This window comes from Pocillopora damicornis, chromosome 11, assembly GCF_964200805.1.
Source record: "Pocillopora damicornis chromosome 11, jaPocDami1.2, whole genome shotgun sequence".
In the NCBI taxonomy this organism is placed as follows: Eukaryota; Metazoa; Cnidaria; class Anthozoa; order Scleractinia; family Pocilloporidae; genus Pocillopora; species Pocillopora damicornis.
Window position 1 is genome coordinate 6,833,620 of NC_142680.1, and position 19,669 is coordinate 6,853,288.

Consider the following 19,669-nt stretch of genomic DNA (forward strand, 5'->3'; position numbering starts at 1 on the left):
CAACAATTTTGCCTTTGAACGGACTCTTTTCAATAAAGGCTGATATTTTTTAAAAATTGTCACGAATCTACAATTTGGAGAACATAAGCGTCATATTTCCACTTTTTGCCCTATTACAAGTAAAACAACTGGGACATCTTATATTTTTCTTGGTACTAAAAAGAAAAATGTAGAGTTATGTTCGTATGAATCGTTAACATCGACCGAAAGTTCTCGAAGAGCTTTCTGATAGTAGTTGCTATCAGGAATTCTTGGACTGAAAGCCTCTGGGATACCAGTTTTTCTCTCTCGAGTTTTCGCGGTAAAAACAGGTATATATCAAATTTAAAAATTAAAACAATGAAAAGCTAGGCATTGAGTAATTTTGAATTTAAAAAAAATAATTAAGTGCTGTAGAACCTCCACCTGCATTTTCTTATTGGTATTAATGTTCGGTTTCGTTTATCTCACATTCTTAGCCATAACTTACAAGTTAAAATTCGTTTTTCCTCTATTTGCCACCGATAACACTTGTGATAACCCAATTCAAAGCAAAATGTAAAATTGAATGAAGCATCATTTGTTAATTTGACCTGTTTCATGCGGTTGTGAAACTTTGAGCTAGAGTTTCACTTCGTAATCACCTTTGGACAGACGACCGTCATATTCGTTCCACTAAAACTTTACGGTAGAGATTGTTAATAAAGGTAATGAGGATTAACTATAGATTGGCTAGTATGTTATTACTAGTCGTTCAATTGCAATCCGTTTGTCTGCCTGTATGATCGAACTATGAACACTTAAGTTTTCTGACGCGATGAGTTTGAGTGCTTTATCAGTATTGTTGAAGTCTAAGATGAATCCAGTCTTTTGTGTCAAGTGATTTGTCAAGGTAATCAAGAGTATTTCTTTGACTTCCATACTGTGCGTGATGAGTAGGAGTGAAGATACACACTTTAATTATCATCAAGAACTCTCGCGAAGTCATCTTTAATTACCGGAGAAAAAGTCGTATTCTATAGAAAGTATTTCGGTTGACGCATGTAAACCAAATTTTGACAAGAGCTTAACCGCTTGGGTTTATTCTTTTAGTTTTTCCTCCCACACAAATCAGTATATTCAAGTAAAGGCTAACATGTCTCTGATCATGTTTTGTCTGGCTATATCCATATTTTCAGCTTAATTGCTTTGGTAACTAATGTTCGGATAAGTCTACCTCAACATCTGTTGATAGCTAAGTTTTTTGTGATTGGTTCGGGTGATTCTTTTTAAGCTGAATACGTGCTTAAATAACACTGTCGGTGTCAATGCCACAGCAGTTGACCATATGTTTGAGAGAGTTTTTCAATCTTAAAGACTGCTACCTGCTACGCATCTACTAAGGGTAAGATTCACTAATAAATTTATCTAGTTGTATCAATGAGTTTTGTTTTACAGTTTTTTTTTTCCCACAAAGAATATTAAGTTTTTTTCTTCTGGTCGTTGGACAAACCTAGACGATAATTAGGAGATCGTCCAAGGTGTTTTCAAACAACACTGCTATACATATTGCGGATTTTTTTCAACTCTTTTTGTTAATGCGAGAACTCTCGGGCATTAACAGGATTTTGTCGCGGTTGGAACATCTCCATTGTAAATCTATTGAAGTAGCCACTCGAGCAAACTTTTAAATTGACGCTAGTTGTCAGCTTTGGTGTCAAAAGTGTTTACCTATTTTGAGATATTTCTAGTTTACGCCTGACATAATAACTGATATTCATGCGTTCCTTGTTGACCTTTTTAGTTGAAGATTTGAAGATTACTATGTTTATAAATGTCGAGGTATTCCTAGTTGTAACCGGAAACTTTAACATAATATGTTTGCCCTCGAACTCAATCTGGCAGCGCGCTTGTTTGATGGAGAGTTCCATAATCAATGCCAAATGCAGTTGAAGCAACTCTAATTTGGTCATCAAAGCTTACAAGCCCTATTTTCAAGGCCTGCCAATAATACTAAAAAGATATCTTATCGCCTGAAGAATTACTATTGGTGTGACTGATAAATTTTTCTGTAGTGTACATATTCGGCCGGCTGCAAGCTTCAAAATTTACTCCAAAAAAATTCTATTTCACGTGTATTTTCCAGAAGAAAAAAAAGGCCTCCAACTCTTTTGTTACAGCACGATAAGTTGCGTGCATTTCTTTCTAGGAATTAAGACATTTTGAGTGGTAAGCCTCCAATTTTATGATAACTTCAAGCATTTCTTTCTGCGAATAAAGAAATTTTGTGAGTTAGTCCTCCAATTTAATGATCACTTCACGCAAGGGTGATTACAGAATGGATTTCAGTGACGTTATACTCGGCCAATCAGAAGGCACGTAAGTCGAAAATCATCTACGCGACTATACTAACACGCCATAGATTGATTAAATTATATTTGGGAATCTAGATACTGGCTTTCGGTCCAGTGGGAAAATGCTAAAGCTGGAGTGTTGAAGAGAACGAATAATTGTTTCTTATTGAATATAATTGTAACGTAATTGGTTGGTTTTAGTATAACTTTAATTAATATGTAAAAATCTTGTAATAATTTGTTAAACTGGCACAGTATTGGACAAAACAAAGAAAACAATTTTCTGCAGAACTTTGTTTCGTCCAGTCAACCTGCAGCTGTTTATTATCAAGAAAGGAGACCGTTGTTCTCCAACGCTAACTTGTTAAGAATTCTCTCCAATGAACAAAGAAGATTTGGTGATGTCATCTATGGTAATATTATGAAATGAAACTACGCTTCAAAGCCGTCTTGGCTAGAATAACGAATAAGCTAGAACCGTCAAGTTTCCATGATATTTGAAATACTTCACAAAGAGAAAAAATTTGCATTTCGGACCAATGGTCTCAAATGCTGTGGCGTGCCCGTTTAACATATCAATTACAAAGATCTGATAAGCACTTCTCAGCTCTAACCACTAAAAATTTCCCTATGAATCAGTGAGGGAAATATGGTTCTTTATCGAAAAGAAAAAAGCAAAAACACTTGGCTACTGAGTTTTCTTTGACTTTCCTATCACCAGTTTGTACCATGATATTTGAAATACTTCACAAAGAGAAAAAATTTGCATTTCGGACCAATGGTCTCAAATGCTGTGGCGTGCCCGTTTAACATATCAATTACAAAGATCTGATAAGCACTTCTCAGCTCTAACCACTAAAAATTTCCCTATGAATCAGTGAAGGGAATATGATTCTTTATCGAAAAGAAAAAAGCAAAAACACTTGGCTACTGAGTTTTCTTTGACTTTCTTATTAACAGTTTGTACGATAATGAATTTTATGTTGGTTTGCCATTTCAGAGAGTTGAAGAATAATGGTAGCCACAATTCAATATGCGTCCAGAATTGATGTTAACTTGTGCTAAGAAAGGCCTATAACATACGTCAAACACGGACGTCGTCTCATTTCGGTTGCCAGACCTACTTTGACGCGAGTCACATTTTACAACCAAAATATTTTTGCCAAATTAGCCAAGATTATTGACCGATGTTCCCAGGCATTGGAGGGTCCCTTCTTCTTGAAATTTAACGAAAAACAACAAAAGCACGAAATAGCGGGCTGCTCCAGCAATCTGCTGAGAAAAGTCTCGAAAATATCCTGCGACGGAAATGGCCTTCGGTTTTTTTTTTCTGCGTCGAGGAAGTGTTATAGGTCGAGTTTAAATTAACGATGATCGATTGTATGAGAAAAAATTAGTAATAAAAAAACAAATATCAAAGTATTACCAAATTAAATGCGATTAAAAGCAGAGCGAGCATGCACCCTTTCCGCCTGAGAAAATAATTTCAAGTCCCTAAATTAGTGTGAGCTCGCTTTTAAGAAGGATGTCATCACCAGACGGAAGTCTGTCTAATGTTTTTAAATTGAAAATCAAACAAAATGTTTGCCTTATATGCTTCTAATAAATGTTTCTCTTTATTCTTCGCCGCTTTCCTGAGCACGCATCTCTTATATAGAATGGAAATGAAGAACATGATAAATGTCAAGAAAATATTAAATTTGTGCCAAACATCGAGTCCAAACTCGCTTAAAAAAATATTTATCATGGAGCCAGTAACGCTGAAAGGAGAATTAGTTTTACAATAGATCTATTCAAGTTTGTTATAGAATGATTAATTTTTTCAAAAGAGGAGTTGTTTTTATATTTTAATAATGGAAACCAATTTCCCCCGGATAAGCTTTTGAAAGATAACATGGGTTTAAATTTCCGTTTAAGAAAGAGTCACACGCTGTCAAAGGATCCCTCAGCCTTCTTAATGGAAAAGCGAATTTTGTGTATACAACTTACAAGAACAAGCTTTAAAGCATGAGAAATTAACTTGTCTTCGATCAAATTATTCGTCAGGTTTTAACTTTTTCATCTTCGTTCTTCAAATAGTCTTCGCTTTATCCTCCATTGCACAATAGCAGAAACAAAATCTATGATAATTAGAACTAAATCCTTTCACTATCTTTTGCTAGGAAACCCTTGCTTCCCATGATAGAGAAAATTTTCTCCTGAGACACCCGACGGTTAAAATTCTCCTAACAAGCTGTTTTCGCGGGGAGCATGATCAAAATTGGTAACATGAAGACATCGAAAGCATTCCGTTTAGCTGTTCTGCTTGTATTCTTGGCAACTTGTACGGAATTATCGACTGGTTTACCAACATCGTTAGCAGATAAAGGTAGGTATAAAAGTTACTTTTGAGCAAGTTATCATTGGGCAACCTGAACGTTTTAGGCCAACCTTTAGCTCTATCTTCCATCGGTTTTCGGTTTTCGGTCAATATAAAATTAATTGCGCTTCAATTTTCTGCCTGAACGAGCAAATCGTGTGAAATGATCTGAACGTTTTCGGCGATTTAAAGGAGACACTGGCCATGAAGTTTCTAAAAAAAAGACTCGATGAATCGTTTATTTCTATCCCGAACCTTGTCGTGTCGTGTCGTGACGTGCCTTTTAGAACACAAAAATGTAAAACAGAATTGTTCAGTTTGGTTACATGATTTCGAAGACAATGCCTATACATTATAGACAGCTGTAGAAGCAATTGTAAACATATAAAAAAATACTTAAAGATTAGTTGCCAAAAGCTCCACATTTTTAAAATTTTCAAAACCAGGCAGCGCCATTTTTAACTGAGTACTGATTTAACCTGGCTGCTCTTCTGTTTACAAACATATGTTTTTATATGAATTTGGCCACCAAATATTTTTCCGTCTCGTCTTACCATACCCTCTGTTTCACAAGCGTTTAATAAAGTTTTTTAGCTTCATTATTATGTGTTATTGCCCGACCCCAGATCCCCTCGGCAAATATTTTTTATTCTCACCAATACTAGCTTAGGACAAGTTTTTACTCTCCCCAAGCTTCCCTCAATCTTACCCATCCAATATTGCGGTCTCTTCACTGGATCGTATTAGTGAACCCTTGATCGTCAGGCAATACGTTTGCTATGTTAGGAATCCTTCCCACTTCTTTAGTCCTTGTAACTTTTATCGTCTTTTTTCTTCTTCCCGTACTCGTTGTCACTTTTTCTAACGGGTTTTTAGGCGGGCAGGATAGCATCGCCGAGGAAGACGTCGATTTTGAAATGAATTTGAGTCAGTCGTACTTTTCGTAAGAATTTCGCGAATGGACACATGCAAGAGTTTGTAATCGCTTTATGCATGTAATTACCGTAGTTACCGGCCGATCTCTTATTTTGTCGCGTTCTTGTTGCCGTTACCGTTGTGGTTTGCACAACGTTCCCTGACATTGTTATGGCTCAGTTTCCTTAATTCTAAGTATTTGGGTTCCGCCGCTTTTACACTGTTATTCTAAAAAGAAAAATTTCTTACTCTCTCACAGAAAGTCTAAGGTCTCTTTCTTGTGAAGACAGCTCAGACAAATACTACTGTTTCTATGAGATCGCACTGGAGGATGCTTGTGATGTAAAGCCGTTTGTAATGATGAAACAATGCAAATTTTCCTGTGGCTTCTGTTAGTAAGTATTAACTTCTATATATTGTCATTTATTCAGCAATAAGTTTTGCATTACCTATAATTCATAAGAGAGATCGCGGTTAGGATCTTTTTTATTTAAAGATCTCCCTCTTCATTTCCAGGGCTTTCCCTTTAAGAACTGATTCACTCTTCCCTTCTTCAACCCATCTTCACTAACGTGTCATTTCGTAAAGAGAAAGCCGGAATTGAAATAACCCATATGTCAACTCAGCAGATTGGTATAATTAATACTATTGCTTCAACCTCACCTCCCAATTCTACCCCCTCCCCCTTCAAGTATAAAATTACAAATACTACCCCCTCCTTCCCCACAAGATTATAAAGATTTCTAAGGCAAGGCCTTTGATGAAACTTTCATTTTACTGCGTAAAATCACATTGTCAGTAACAGAAATGCATGTTATCAGCCATATTAGACTAAAACATTGCATTCTTATCAGTCTTTAAATTTGGATTTAATTATGACCTTTGTCAAATCGTCTAAATACATGTTTTTGAAAAAAATATTTCTTAACGATTTCCTATTACAAAATAAACTTAATTTTAGCAGTTTTTGCGATGTATTTCCGTCCATGGGTTATAATCTTATTGTGAAAATTAAGTAGTTGTTAGTTTAAGGCTTTCCAAGAAAAAAAAAACAGGAAAAGGCAAGCTGTGTTATCTCACTGAATTTTAAGGTTTCAGTTGCAGCTGAGATTCTGAATTCCACATAGGTTTTAATCAAAATTTTTCTCTCTCTTCCAGGTCATAAATGGAAACTGTTGTTTAACCGGCTACATAATGCTTATTCGACTGAATAAATAACTTATTGTATAAGATATAGTTTAGGCATCTTTCAAAGATATTCTATTCGTGGACCGTTTCAAATTCAAATGTAAAATATACTGATAAGTGATATTCATTGTCTTACGTATTTTAAAATGACTCAGAAATAAATCAGAAGTCAATCACAGCGAGGAAAATTACCAGGAGACAACGGGAACTCGAAGAACAAGCAAGCTACTAGAAGCGTGGGAAAACACGTGCTTGGTTTTAGTTTTGCCAAGTCTGCTTGGTTTTAGTTTTGAATCTGATTGGTTGAGAAAATGGCAATAGTTTTCAGGACCAATCTCATAACGAAATACAGTAAAACTAAACCGATTCCGGATTAGAGATTATTTAGTATTATCAACTGAGTTGATAACGTAAATTGGCCATTACAAAGAGTTTTAAAGCTAACATTCGCCGTGACGAAAGGCTAACGCTCGAAACGCCAGCTTTTAAACTCTTTATGGTGGCCAATTTACGTTATTAACTCAGTTGATAATACTCTCGCCGACGCAGTACCATAATCTATTTAGAAACTTCCCCCCTTTATTCAATTCCGATTTACTTTAGACACTCAATTGAAATTTGCTCTCATTTATTGTATTGCAAAATTACTTTCCACTTTCTTGTTTAAAATGCTTCAACTAATCGAGTTAACTTTGCTAGTCATTTCTTTTAATCTTTGCATCTTTTGCTAGACATCAAAAGAGCTTCGTCCTCTCTTGTTCAAATCGACTACAGAAGTGGAGTTAACTAAGTGTCAAAAATTCTGCTTTGTCGTTAAACTTACTACTTTGACTCTGGGATCAGATTGCAAAAACGCTGTCTTGTTTAAAATCGCGTTTTTCAACAGACTTGCAAGACTGATATGTATATCGAGTGACCGGAACGTTGTCGTATCATGTTATTATTATATTAGAACGTGTTTTGATTTTGAATTAATGCAGACTTCTCTAAACATTCCAAAGCTTTCTGAGGTTAACCGCACCGTGCTGCAAAACATGAAAGAAACAAATTCAAGGATTAGGGTAATTTCCCATTTCTGAATTACCTTTGGCCTCTTTCTCAAAGCGAGTCCTGCTAGTTTCATATGAAAATATGTTTTTTATTCATATGCAAATTAGATTAATTTTCTTATGAATGGTTGAGCACCAGGCTTCGTTTTGAAAAAAAAGCTAAAGTTAATCCGGAAATGGCGGATTGAATTCATGTAAAGTTTACCGAGTAATCCTCTCAGCATGATTTACTCACTTCGTATGCGACTCATAGTTGCTGAAAAGCAGGCTGAGATCATCGGAAACTGATCCAAATGAGATCAAAGAGGAATAAGAATTATGAACCATGTCTGACCTTTTTTCGGAACCAAGTGTTAACATGTCGAGGAGAGACCCATAGGCACTCTTAAATAGTACCTCTTTTTCCAGCTTTAAGCGTTTTGAAACAGTGGCGATAAAGAAACTTGAAGTCAACAGCTTTCACTTAGTGAAAGCTGCATTCGCTTCACCGGGAAGATAAATTAAAATCACAAAACTATACCTTCTGCATCATCGTCATCATTTCAATGTATAAGCTTACTCCGTTAGCTTCATTCTTCTTTCATATCGCAGCCACCTTCTGATCTGTTTGAGAGCCTGTGCGTTCCACGTCAACACTACACTTGACGATGACAGCACAAGTTTTTTCCTTGACGCGCTTTCATAGCTGCAGATCAGAAACGTTCTTCTCGCTTTAATAGAGGGGCAAAGCTTTTTAGTACTGCTCCAGATCTTTATGCGGCCGGTGTGAATTAATTTGTTTCCTTGCTTGAATACTCTGGCAACTTTTCCGTGGATTATCGTTCCTTTATTTCCAACTCCCTCCAATAGAATCACTCTGAACTTAATAACTGAAAGGATAGATAAACGTAGTGTAAGAACGTGTCATTCGCTTTGTCGAAGGGCTATCATTTGAAAAACTAGCTTCACAACTCTTTAAGATGGCGATTCATATCAACTCATCAACTCAGTTGATAACAAAATTATCTTGTTATATCCCTCGCCGACGCAGCACTACAGTTTCTTTAGAAACTTACCCCCTTTAATCATGGATACTTTAAGGGATACTTTAAATTTGCGGGCGAATTGATAGCATAGGCGGAAAGATTATACTAATTCGGGATCGAGTGCAATTAATATATATGCGATCTCTATCGCCAGTCACGATATGAAATTACTGACCAGTAATGCATCCTTTTGGGTGTAAGTGGGAAAAAAGAGTAAGAAAGAGAGAGGAAGAGAAAACGAAGCTATTGTCTGGCTACAGTAGTTGAGAATGATCAGAAAAGAATTCAAAATATGACAAAAAAATTAAATTAAAGAATCGCCGGGTGTTTTTTTCGAAACTTGGAGTGCTTTTCTTTATTTGAGTGTCAAGGCATGTTTTTGTGACTCTGTTGTTGTAAAACCACTTGAAAACTCTTGTCCTGTAACAAAATTATCCCGTATCGAGTTATTTCAGCCGTTTACCAGCACATTCTAGCCTCACCGATCAAATAGCACCATCTCGATCGTGAAAAATGAGGCCATCTCGCTCGCTCGCTCGCGTACCTTTGTGCCACAGGCCATGTAATAAAGTAATTGCAGATATATAAACCTCCTTACCATAATCGAAATGTTTGCTGGCGTAATGCTGGTAATCAACTGGAAGCTTCATTCCACAGGAGTCATCCTTTACATCACCTTACATCGTTTAATGGATGAAAAAGTTTTAATGACAATAGTCAGAATGATATTGATAATGTCAATGACGAAGGAAATGCAAGTAAATAGTTGCAGTGATATAGTGACATTGATATCATGATAGTAATAACCTTCCATGAAAATCATTTGACCGATTTTCCTCATAATTAGTTCCTTCTCATGTCTCAATGCATCAAAATCTTGACAACAACTTAAGATAATAATCGTTCTAATTTTCCTCTTACAAGTCTCAATTGGTGGTAATCTACCATTTGATTAGAAGATCGCGATAATGTTTACATGTGTCTGATCGTTCTCTGACAAATTTGGAATTGTTGCCTTTCTCTAGCAGCAGAGAAAAGAAACCACGGACCATTCCAAAGGTATGTTTTAGGTCAATGTTAAAAATTCACCAGGAAGGATTGATACTATTTGGAGTTGTTGATAATGTTGTTGCCAATTAGGACCTCGTGAAAAAGGAAGAGTTTTGTTGTCCATATAATGTGTCCAAAGTCCGCTGAAGGTTTAGTTTCGGAACACGAGGTGAGTTCAGAGTAGTAACCTTTAGGATTCAATTTTGGATCCTACGATAGAAAACCAAACGGAGAATTTGAACTTGGTTCACTCAAAGATAAATCAAATAAAGAGACTTAAAGATACACAAAGAGACGAACTACAATCTTTACTATCTTATCACTATTTCCCAAAAAAAATTAAAAGTAATCGATTTTTCGACAGATTACCATAATTGGCTCGATATTTACAGATTTTGCTGCTCAACGAGTACATAGCGACTTACTTGCGGGCTGATGAGCGGGAACAAACGACATGGGTTGAACACACACTCCATCCGAGAACTTGGGGAGCTCTTCACACCTCAGAAAACTTGGCCACTGCTTCCTAATCGCGGGACAGCCCTTCTTGATTTTCTCACACAAAAATCGGCATGGTTTAATGACGCCCTCTTCAATTCCTGGCAAGCAAATGGGCAGGTAGAAGGAACAGAGGAAAAACGCGGCATGCTTGGCACAATTCGCGTCTTCAACAAACGTCGAGCTGTAGTAGTCTATGGATCGTCTAGCCAACACTTGGCTGCGATGGCCAACCAAATTTGGGAAGCGGGTGAAATTGTATGGTAAAACACGGACGCACAAGGGAACTGAGATTTCCTCGCATCTTCTAGGAAGTTTAACCCGAAATTCATGTGCGGTTTGAAAAGTTATAGGTATTATTGTCAAAATCCAGACCCAAGACATCTTGTTAACTGCAACTGAGGAGCCAGCGCACTTTGACTTGCAGTTCTTAAGGTACTTATATATGTGTGCCAAAAAAAATTATCTTAGGTGTACCAGGGTAATGTTGAGCCCTCTACTCCCAAGATCTCATCAGTAATTCTCCTTTCTGTCTGCCACACAATTCTTATGTTGTAAGTTTAGAGAACTGGGTATTCGATCAACTGATAATCCTCTAATTGATATTTTTCTTTATTCTCATGACTTGTCTGCTTGATATTGTATTAACACTGTAGGGAGAAATTCTGTCTTGGTCTCTCATGGGAGTTATGGGTTCAAAGAAAAAAATTAAGCCGGTTATGCAACAGGAATTGCTCTCATCGCGCCGAGCTTTCCCACAATATTTTTCTATATTAAGAAATGAGGATAATACTTGCTGTCAAGTATTGTTATTTCTATTCAAACCAAATCTCATTAAACGGCCGAGGCAGCTGATGAATAAACTCCTTGTTGTCTGTGGATAGGCCTGACTGATTGGGGGCCCTAAAGTTATTTAACGCAGACTCTGTTGCACTCTGGATCAAATTTTAGGATCACGTATAATTCAGAGAACGACGATTACATTTTCTTTCTCATCCACCTCGGTAACATTTTCATCTAAAAGGACCTCACAACAAGTGAGGGAAAGCATAAAATAACAAAAGCAATTGGATAATCCAATTATTATAATGCAGCTGGCGCTTATCTAGAATGTACTAATCACGCGACGGAAATTCGTATGGACTGCAAAAGCGTGCTAGTTAATTATTTTTCTATCCCGCTGGGCTTGGCTTGCTGGCCTGCAAACGCGCTTGGTAAAAAATTCACGGTCTTGTTTGAAAACAGATTGCCGAAGCAGAATATGACTAGTTTCTCATTCCTACGTTGCTTGTCTCTCGATACTAAACAAATCAGGGTTTGTGTGAGGCATCAATCAGAAGCACTGCGAAGACAATTGAATATTTTCCTCAATCTTTCTCAGCCCTTCTCGTTAAATACCAGAGGGGGAAAGTGAAAATGATAGTTGATTAAGTAATTTCACGATATTCTTCGATCCAGCTATGTAAATTTACGGTTTCGTTCAGTTTCTATTCTCCGTCGCAAATTGGGAAAGATACTTGTCACAGAGAGAACTAATGGAAGCCACGACTAAAACACAGGGCAAGCTAACTTTTTTCGTTTGCCACAATGTGAAATAAGAATCCGACAGTTTTTTATTTTTCGATCAAGGTCCAAAGTTTTCATGACTCTTCTGTCTTCGCCTTGTCGCATATTTGTGGAAAAACTAAATTACCAAATTAGATATGAATTTTAATGTTTGTGCCAGCATTCTACCGTCTATACGTCTGTTATCTACATTCATTCGATTTAGATTTAATTTACCTTTGCGCAAACTGAATAACAAACCTTTCAAAAAATTCCTCGCGAACTATTTGCCATTTTGATTATCAAGTATTCAGTCACTCTTACACTTTGGTGCGATGGTTTAAAATAAAATACGAGCGGATATTTTGCGAGTTGTGTAATAATTTTCTAAGGGCGAAGCATCATCAAAATGTCCGCACGTATAATATATTAAACCATTGTCTAAGGGATTTATTATTCAACTTTTGTTTCCTTTTTTTCACTTATGTTGATTTTAATTTTTGAAATTCAAAATACGGCCTTATTTGTGTATCGTATCTATCACATAAGGAGTACGCGAGAGACGAAGGCAACATGAACGAAACCATGAAAGTGTTCTCTGTGACCAACAAAAAATTTGTCGCGCTTAAAAGTTCTTGTCTCTCAAAAGTCAAGCCTAGAAAACGGAAAAAAACACAAAGTTTTGATCGTTGAGTGCTGTCATTTTGTTTCTCTATATTTAGCCCTGTTTTACGATGCAATACCGTGGTATATTTTGCGCGTTCTCGTGACCTTATTTGGTAAAATGACATAGTAGTGGTTAAATGAAATAAAATGAACATAAATAAATGAAGGCGATCAGCATCCATCATGCTAATAGAATAAGGAAACTGGTGAATTTTAAACTTTGCTTTTTAACAACAACCTCTTTTAATTCCTGTCGAATACTTTGTCACGTAATTTCCCACTAACTTTGTGAAGTTATAACTCCGTTCTTTCGACGTTCCTCATTTTCCTATTATCTCCCTTCATTTCTACCCTCCACCTTTGAATTTCACCGTTTGCGTAGCAACTTCATTGATCATCATTCTAACCTATGGACAAGATTTAAATCTTGAATTTGTAGCGTATGCAAAACACAAAAGATTCATTTCCTATTCACATAGCTGTTTCGTAAATATATCACGCACTTTATGACAAGGCTGCGATTTGTTTTTCTCGAAAAACGGTTTTCACCTTTTAAAAGCTCCTCCAAGTTCTAGACATTCGCCATCTTGAACTACGCCATTTTTCCTTGGACGTCAGGGGTGAAACCTTCCTGTAATGGGGGTCAACGAATTAACGGATCTGTATATTTACTTTCTGTTGAATGTAGTCATCTTTTACTTAAAAGATATCTTACCTTTCCTCTAAATTACGAGCACAATTGGCTCATGACTTAAAAGTGTGCAATCTTTACACGGCTGATTATTGATTGAAGTCGCTGGTGGTCGAGAGAAAAACCATTCTTTCGTGGAAAAACACGTGCGCTTTTCCTTAAGCGTGTGGGAACAGGGATTTTGATTAGTTGTTGCGTTAACTTATACGTCTACAAACCTCCAATACACTCTGTTAACATTCTGTTGACATCAATTTTCTTAGCAACAGTTCTTCCAAAAAACAACATGCTGGCGATGTCTTTTCGCTTCTTAGCCATCATTACTTCCAGAAAAGAATTTGTCCGTTTGTCCGTTCCTTTGTTCGAAAGTCCGTTCCATTTCATACTTTCTTTGGCTTAGTCGGGACACCGTAGGCGTTTATGGAAGGCGACATAAGTCGGAACTTAAAAGTAAAGCAAGATTTCGGGCAAACTTGCACTTTGCTTATCAGAACAGTTTTCTAAAGAAAGACCAGAATCGTGAAAATTTACTTTGAAGAACATGCTTGCCTCAAACGTAACACCAAAAACTCGTGAAAAGAGGTAAATGGAAGGGTGTAACGCAGCCTAACACCTCCTGAAAAATGTCAACTTGGCTCCGTTTGTCAAGCTTAGGTACGGCCATTAGATGCGTTAATTACCGGAAGGACTCGGAAGGAAATTCCCCACACTAAATGGTTTTAAAATTCTTGAAATGAACTAAGGCGCCGGCCACAGTGATTTGTCTTCGAGAATATTTATTTTTGTCCTTGCGAAAACTCAGCTAAATGTTTTCACCCATATGAGCGTTTTCACACTATTTTCAGCTATCCACATTAGTGCGTTCTTCTTTTTATCAAATCCGCATTTTTAATGCACTTTTGTCTATCGTCCACATTAAAAAACCGTCATAAAACCACAGGTGGCCCAAGCTCCAGCTGTGAGATGATCATCTTACGCAATAACGGTCATGGGAAAATTATAAGAGTTTGTATGGGCATATCTACGACCGCCCTCAGGAATAAAAAATATACGTCAAATTCTCAAAAAAAAATACGTCACCTCGCTTCCACAGCGTATTGCTTGTTATCTGACCGCTTACTTTGATGAAAAGAGCCCATTTGAGTGAGTTGTTCATTTCGAGGTTTTCAACGTACATAAGAAAAGCCCAAGGCTGAACACTCCATTTCCGAACGCCTGATCCGAGAAGCGAAAAATCCAAGCTCAAAATGACCGGGCGGCCACAAATCCAACACAGAATCCAAGCACACTTACTGTAGTTTCATTTCAATTCACTACAAACTCAATCTTCCCCGTGCAACCGACGCTAAGCCGCGGTTGGCTTAAAAATTTTCCAGTTTAGAAGTTTCTAACAGCCCGCGACCACATCAACCTTGACACACGACCGTTGAAACCCTACCTCCTTTTCAAACTGAGCCTCGCCGGGGACCACACCGTCCGTTATTATCAATAAATTGTTTTAGAACCACGGGTCCCCTCAGGTCGAAATCGATCGAGAGGCTATTGTTTTATCCTAAAGTAAAAGAAATAAGTATCTACAAGGGCACTTGGCAAGAAACACATAGACGAAGTGCGAAATTTAGCGTAGCCGGCAACTAAGAATAAAGTGAATACTTACATGGCTGAGCGACTTGTTCTATTGTGACTCACATTCTCGTGCGGACGAAGCGAAATGACAGTTGTCTTGTTGGCAGAATTAAAAAAGGTATGTCCAGATAGAACTAAATTGAATACTGGTATAAATCCTTGCCAGGTTTTCCTCTGACTACGAAAATAATCACACATTTGTAAACATTTCCGAAGGCGAATTCGATTGGCCGATCGAAACAATAGCCTCTTGATCGATTTCGAACTGAGGGGACCCGTGGTTCTAAAACAATTTATTGATAATAACTGACGGTGTGGTCCCCGGCCTTGGGCTTTTCTTATGTGCGTTGAAAACCTCGAAATGAACAACTCGCTCAAATGGGCTCTTTTCATCAAAGTAAGCGGTCAGATAACAAGCACTACGCTGTGGAAGCGAGGTGAGGTATTTTTTTTGAGAATTTGACGTATTTTTTTATTCCTTAGAGCGCTCGTAAATATTCCCATACAAACTCTTATAATCCCGCCATGACCGTTATTGCTTAAGATGATCATCTCACAGCTGGAGCTTGGGCCGCCTGTGATAAAACTGCAACGAAAGCATCAGTGTGCGATGTTCTTCACGAGAAAGTTTACAAAACCCCCGTTTTACCAGTGCACATTGTAAACGAAGCGTTTTGAAAACGATGCGTTTTCAAAAGACTTGAAAGCGTTTCTGTGTCTCCCTTATCGTCAGCCTGTTGCGTTGTTTTTAGAACTGATATCTGCACAATGAGCGCAGAGGCGTTTAATCACGCGTTTTATTTTAGAAAACGCAATGGTATTGATGGACGTCACTAAAAGAGGGGTCCAAGTTACAATTTTTCTGCTGTAAAGATCATTCATACTGGCTTAAACAGGTTTTGTTTTTACGCTTTCTGAGGCATACTCAAGATTTCAAACTCAGGGAATGTTACAGATCAGGAGAGGCGAACGGTGGAGGAGCACTTGACCTTGAAGTGATTCTGGTTTCACTGTAATAGCGCCCTCAATATCACTGAAGCCTTGGTCTACTTTGAAGTCAATTCAAGCGGATCTTATGAAAGATTTAGCGATACCACGTGTAAAGCCATCACAGTCACTATTTTTTAGTCCGCCTTTTCTAAAGAAACCATGAACCTGTATTTAGTGAAAAATTCTCGTTAAAGAACGCGGACATTGGCTTTTTTTGTGCCCCAAAACATTTCTTAGGCGGTCACTTTATGCTTCTATTTTGAAATTTGTTGTATTTATAGGAAATAGACCGTGTTTACTTAATACTATTTCAAACTTCCTTTGCACATGATTAAGCTAAATACGACGATGAGGAATGTCAAGCCACAAATATCTGAATGAGAAACGCCTGTACCGGCTGTCTCCAATCATGTTCGGCAACGAGACCCCCTGTTTAAAATATGTCTCTTAAACCACAGGCAGACCACACCATGTGTTTGCAGTTAATAAGTGATGACATGAGAGGAACAGAATCTTTGATGGTTATAAAAAAAAGCTCTGAAAATTGTATATCTATATTAAGTCTCGGTCTAAATATCTCCATAAAGTTAAATGAAATGTTAATCGACGCATTTGTGGTATTTTTCAACTTCAAAGGCCATTTGAAGCCACTTTTTACGAAATTACCTTTGGCCGGAGATTGTTAAGAGAAGAAAGGGAGTCTCCTTTTGTGTCTGCCTGTGCTTAAACAAGCGAAAAAGAGCACGCGAGTGAAACTTGGTTTCTAGGCACTGATTACACGACAGTTAGATAATGCCACTCGGGAGTCACAAGATTGCTGATTGGAGGAACATGCTGGAACTTGAAATTAAAAGAACAGGGCCTTCATGAGATGACTGAGGTTCAAAAGAGCTGAATAATTAGCCAATGCAATTTCATACCTGTGGAATGCGCTGGATAACATAATGTAAATAATCTTTTCCCAACAGTATTTTTAGAAAAAGGATTATTCGCCCGGTCTTAACATCAATTTAATGCAGTTGGTCGGAATTTGCCGGTTGCCACAGCTGCCGGTGAAGTTGTGAAGAAATGCTCGTTGTTTATTTATCATGAGGGGAAAATTAATGTTTGGTTTATTTGGGAGGCAGTCCCTCTGTGAGTGAAAAATTATGTAAATCCGTGACAAATCATCTTTGTTGACCACATAGATTGCAAAATAACGGAGATGTTATTAAAAGCATTATGCAATTTGATAATGAGTTTGAGAATGCATAAGAATAATCAGACGGCTGCCAAATGGAACTTATGAAAGTTTACTTATCAAGTGACAGTTATCATACGGCCATTACTTCTGATAGTGTCTGATGTCACTTGCACAGTGAAAGCGGAACGATAGAGAGCCTGAATTGAATGAACCGTCAGCCGAGTTTTACTGCGATGGTCAACCCCCCAATTCTTAAAAGTGCTTCGAGACCATGGTTTAAGGGGATCTTTATCTGTACGTACTGCATGAAAAACGACTAAAACACACGATTCGTTGCAATTTTTGTTTCATGTTCCGTTACCAAAACCAATTTTTCTTCGAGAGAGACCTCATACTCTCTTGTTCGTTATCTTTCTCAAATCTGTGAAGTATTATTTCATTTCGTCTTTGAGTTATGCAGTATAGGCACGACTGACTTTAGGGCTTCCAACAATCATATTAAAAAATTTTTTAAAGACATTCAGATTAGAATTACTGTCGATCTTCTTCCATTTGTTACTGAACACAAAACGTGACGTTAACTGAAAAAGGTGAATGACTAAAACAGCTTGAGATTAAGTCCAACACTTTTTTTATTCTTACACTCCTTTCGAATTTATCTGGCTGAGCGTAAGATCAACTCAGTATCTCCTCAAAGTTGAGTTTGCATTTTCCCAATTAGATAAATCATCTCACCATCTCAACATCTATATCTGTAATTAAAATTTTTTTCAACGTCGATAAATTTGACAGGTAAAGGTAATTTCATCGCGTACGCCTCTGATAACATTGCTTTTACAAATGACAGTAAAATCGAAAGGTAACGTTTGAACTAAAAAAAAGACGAATTAGGCCTGAGGAAACTGTGTCAATGAAAGAACTGATAGCAGCAGTCATTGAAAAGGCTCCCCCACATAAAGTACTCAGCTTGTCTAAAACTGCCTCTGGCGCTAGCAGGGGAAAGAATGAATTCAACGGCCGGATTAAGTTTGGAGGAGAGAAATTCTTCCATTTCTTCAGATCAGTGCTTTGTCTTGCCAGATCCAAGCCTTAACACAGTGATGGATCGACATACGACGAACCTTGTTACAGCCATTATAAACGGCTTATGTTCACCTTTCGCCGTTGTCGCCAATTTCTTAGTAGTGTTTGTGATCGCACGAAACGGCGGCCTTCATTCGCCGTCCAATCTTCTTTTGGCCAGCTTGGCGTTCTCTGACTTCTTGGTCGGTCTTCTGGTAAAACCATACTACATTGTGTTCCGCTTACAGGAACACATTTTACATTTTGTGCCCTGTCTGTTTAGAGTGATTTACTCCGAAAGCTTCTGGGTGTGTTATGGAGTGTCGTTTTTGACACTAAGCGCTATCAGTTTTGAACGCTATATTGCGCTGCGCCTAGATCTTCGCTACAAAGAGCTGGTTACTACACAGCACGTTTTAAAGCTGGTTGTCAGCCTCTGGGTTTTGGAAATTACTCTGACTTCCTTGGAATGGATCTGGCAAAGCAGACATTTGCGGAAAATTCACGCTTTCCTCTTACTTATCTGTCTCTTGGCCACCTTTGGCACACATATCAAAATATTTTGGATTCTCCGTCGACATCAGCGTCAAATAAACAGCTTCAGTCACATGCCACCAAAGAGGAATCTTCAGCGCCAAACAAGACTCGCAGTGAATGTCTCGTACATCGTTGTAATCTACATAACCTGCAACATCCCAGTATTACTCATCATGGCGTATCTTTTCGCTGGAGGACATCTCGACAATTTTAATATTTGCAGCTGGACTGAAACTATAGCGTTTTTAAATTCCTCTGTAGCGTTTTTAAATTCGTCGATTAATCCTGTCATCTGTTGTTAGAGGAACAGAGGGATACAAAAAGTCGTCTCAGCGAAGATCGTTTGTTCGAATAAAACATTGACAAAAATGACTCTTAGCAATTCATCAGTTGCCACGAAGGGCAATAAAATGAGATTATCAGCTTATGTCATCCAGAGGAAATGAAGATGAAGAACTCAATTGAAAAGTTGAGAGATATTACGAGTTTTACAGGGCGTAATTATATTTGTCATGTATGCGCCATGTTGGCTGCACGCTTTTTTCTAAGGCTCAGTTCTATCCTATGTTTTCTCGATTTTCCTGCGTTGTGGCGGGTGAGGTTCGATTACCATCCGAGCCAGAACAAAGATCACCAGATTCCTAACGACCATATGGGGGTTTTACGACACGATAGCTCGATTCCTACGCGATTTTTTGCTGTGACCCTTAAAGTGGTTTTCAAGCGTAACGAGGGTGAAACTAATTCGAACTTGAACCTTCCTATTAGCAGAACTAAAAGACATGGTACCACCGTCTTGGCTCTTCCTAGCCGAGTTTTCTGGATGGACTTGACTCTCCATATGGATATAGAGGCTAACCCTGACCCGGAGGGAGACGCAGTTGCGACAAGAAGAGAAAGTTCACTGGAACCGTATTTAAATTATTGCGCCACCACAACAATAGCCTATTCAAGGAATCAATTACTCAATCTC

The 19,669-nt window shown here is 37.8% G+C and overlaps 1 protein-coding gene, 1 long non-coding RNA gene and 1 pseudogene across 4 annotated transcripts; 2 read left to right on the plus strand and 1 right to left on the minus strand.

The window, feature by feature from the left end:
- The first annotated feature begins 1,242 nt into the window (after window positions 1-1,242).
- LOC113677214 (uncharacterized) lies at window positions 1,243-8,342 on the plus strand. Of its 3 annotated transcripts, none has more exons than XR_003446778.2 (4): window positions 1,243-1,363; window positions 4,475-4,680; window positions 5,846-5,981; window positions 6,745-8,342. It is a non-coding gene; the product is annotated as an uncharacterized LOC113677214 (long non-coding RNA). The 3 variants fall into 3 exon arrangements; XR_016181415.1 differs by having other exon boundaries at window positions 1,283-1,363; window positions 4,516-4,680; XR_016181414.1 differs by lacking the exon at window positions 1,243-1,363 and adding an exon at window positions 4,229-4,358.
- LOC113677205 (secreted frizzled-related protein 3) lies at window positions 7,386-10,838 on the minus strand. The gene is made up of 4 exons (XM_027193975.2): window positions 10,324-10,838; window positions 9,447-9,524; window positions 8,344-8,692; window positions 7,386-7,799 (listed from the first exon to the last, which is right to left on the minus strand). Exons 1-3 carry the CDS (start codon window positions 10,778-10,780, stop codon window positions 8,379-8,381), a joined length of 849 nt encoding a protein of 282 aa, XP_027049776.2. The 5' UTR covers window positions 10,781-10,838; the 3' UTR covers window positions 7,386-7,799; window positions 8,344-8,378.
- A 7,263-nt stretch (window positions 10,839-18,101) lies between these two features.
- LOC113677165 (histamine H2 receptor-like) lies at window positions 18,102-19,142 on the plus strand (annotated as a pseudogene).
- Window positions 19,143-19,669: the final 527 nt, after the last annotated feature.

What these genes read in the sequence shown, in the direction of transcription:
- LOC113677205 (XM_027193975.2), bottom strand. Translation starts at nt 10,780, where the DNA reads ATGTCTTGGGTCTGGATTTTGACAATAATACCTATAACTTTTCAAACC. An exon ending in TCCCGCTCATCAGCCCGCAA is followed by an intron (nt 9,525 to 10,323) that starts GTAAGTCGCTAT and finishes AAACGATGTAAG; the next exon opens with GTGATGTAAAGGATGACTCC. An exon ending in CAGCAAACATTTCGATTATG is followed by an intron (nt 8,693 to 9,446) that starts GTAAGGAGGTTT and finishes CTATCCTTTCAG; the next exon opens with TTATTAAGTTCAGAGTGATT.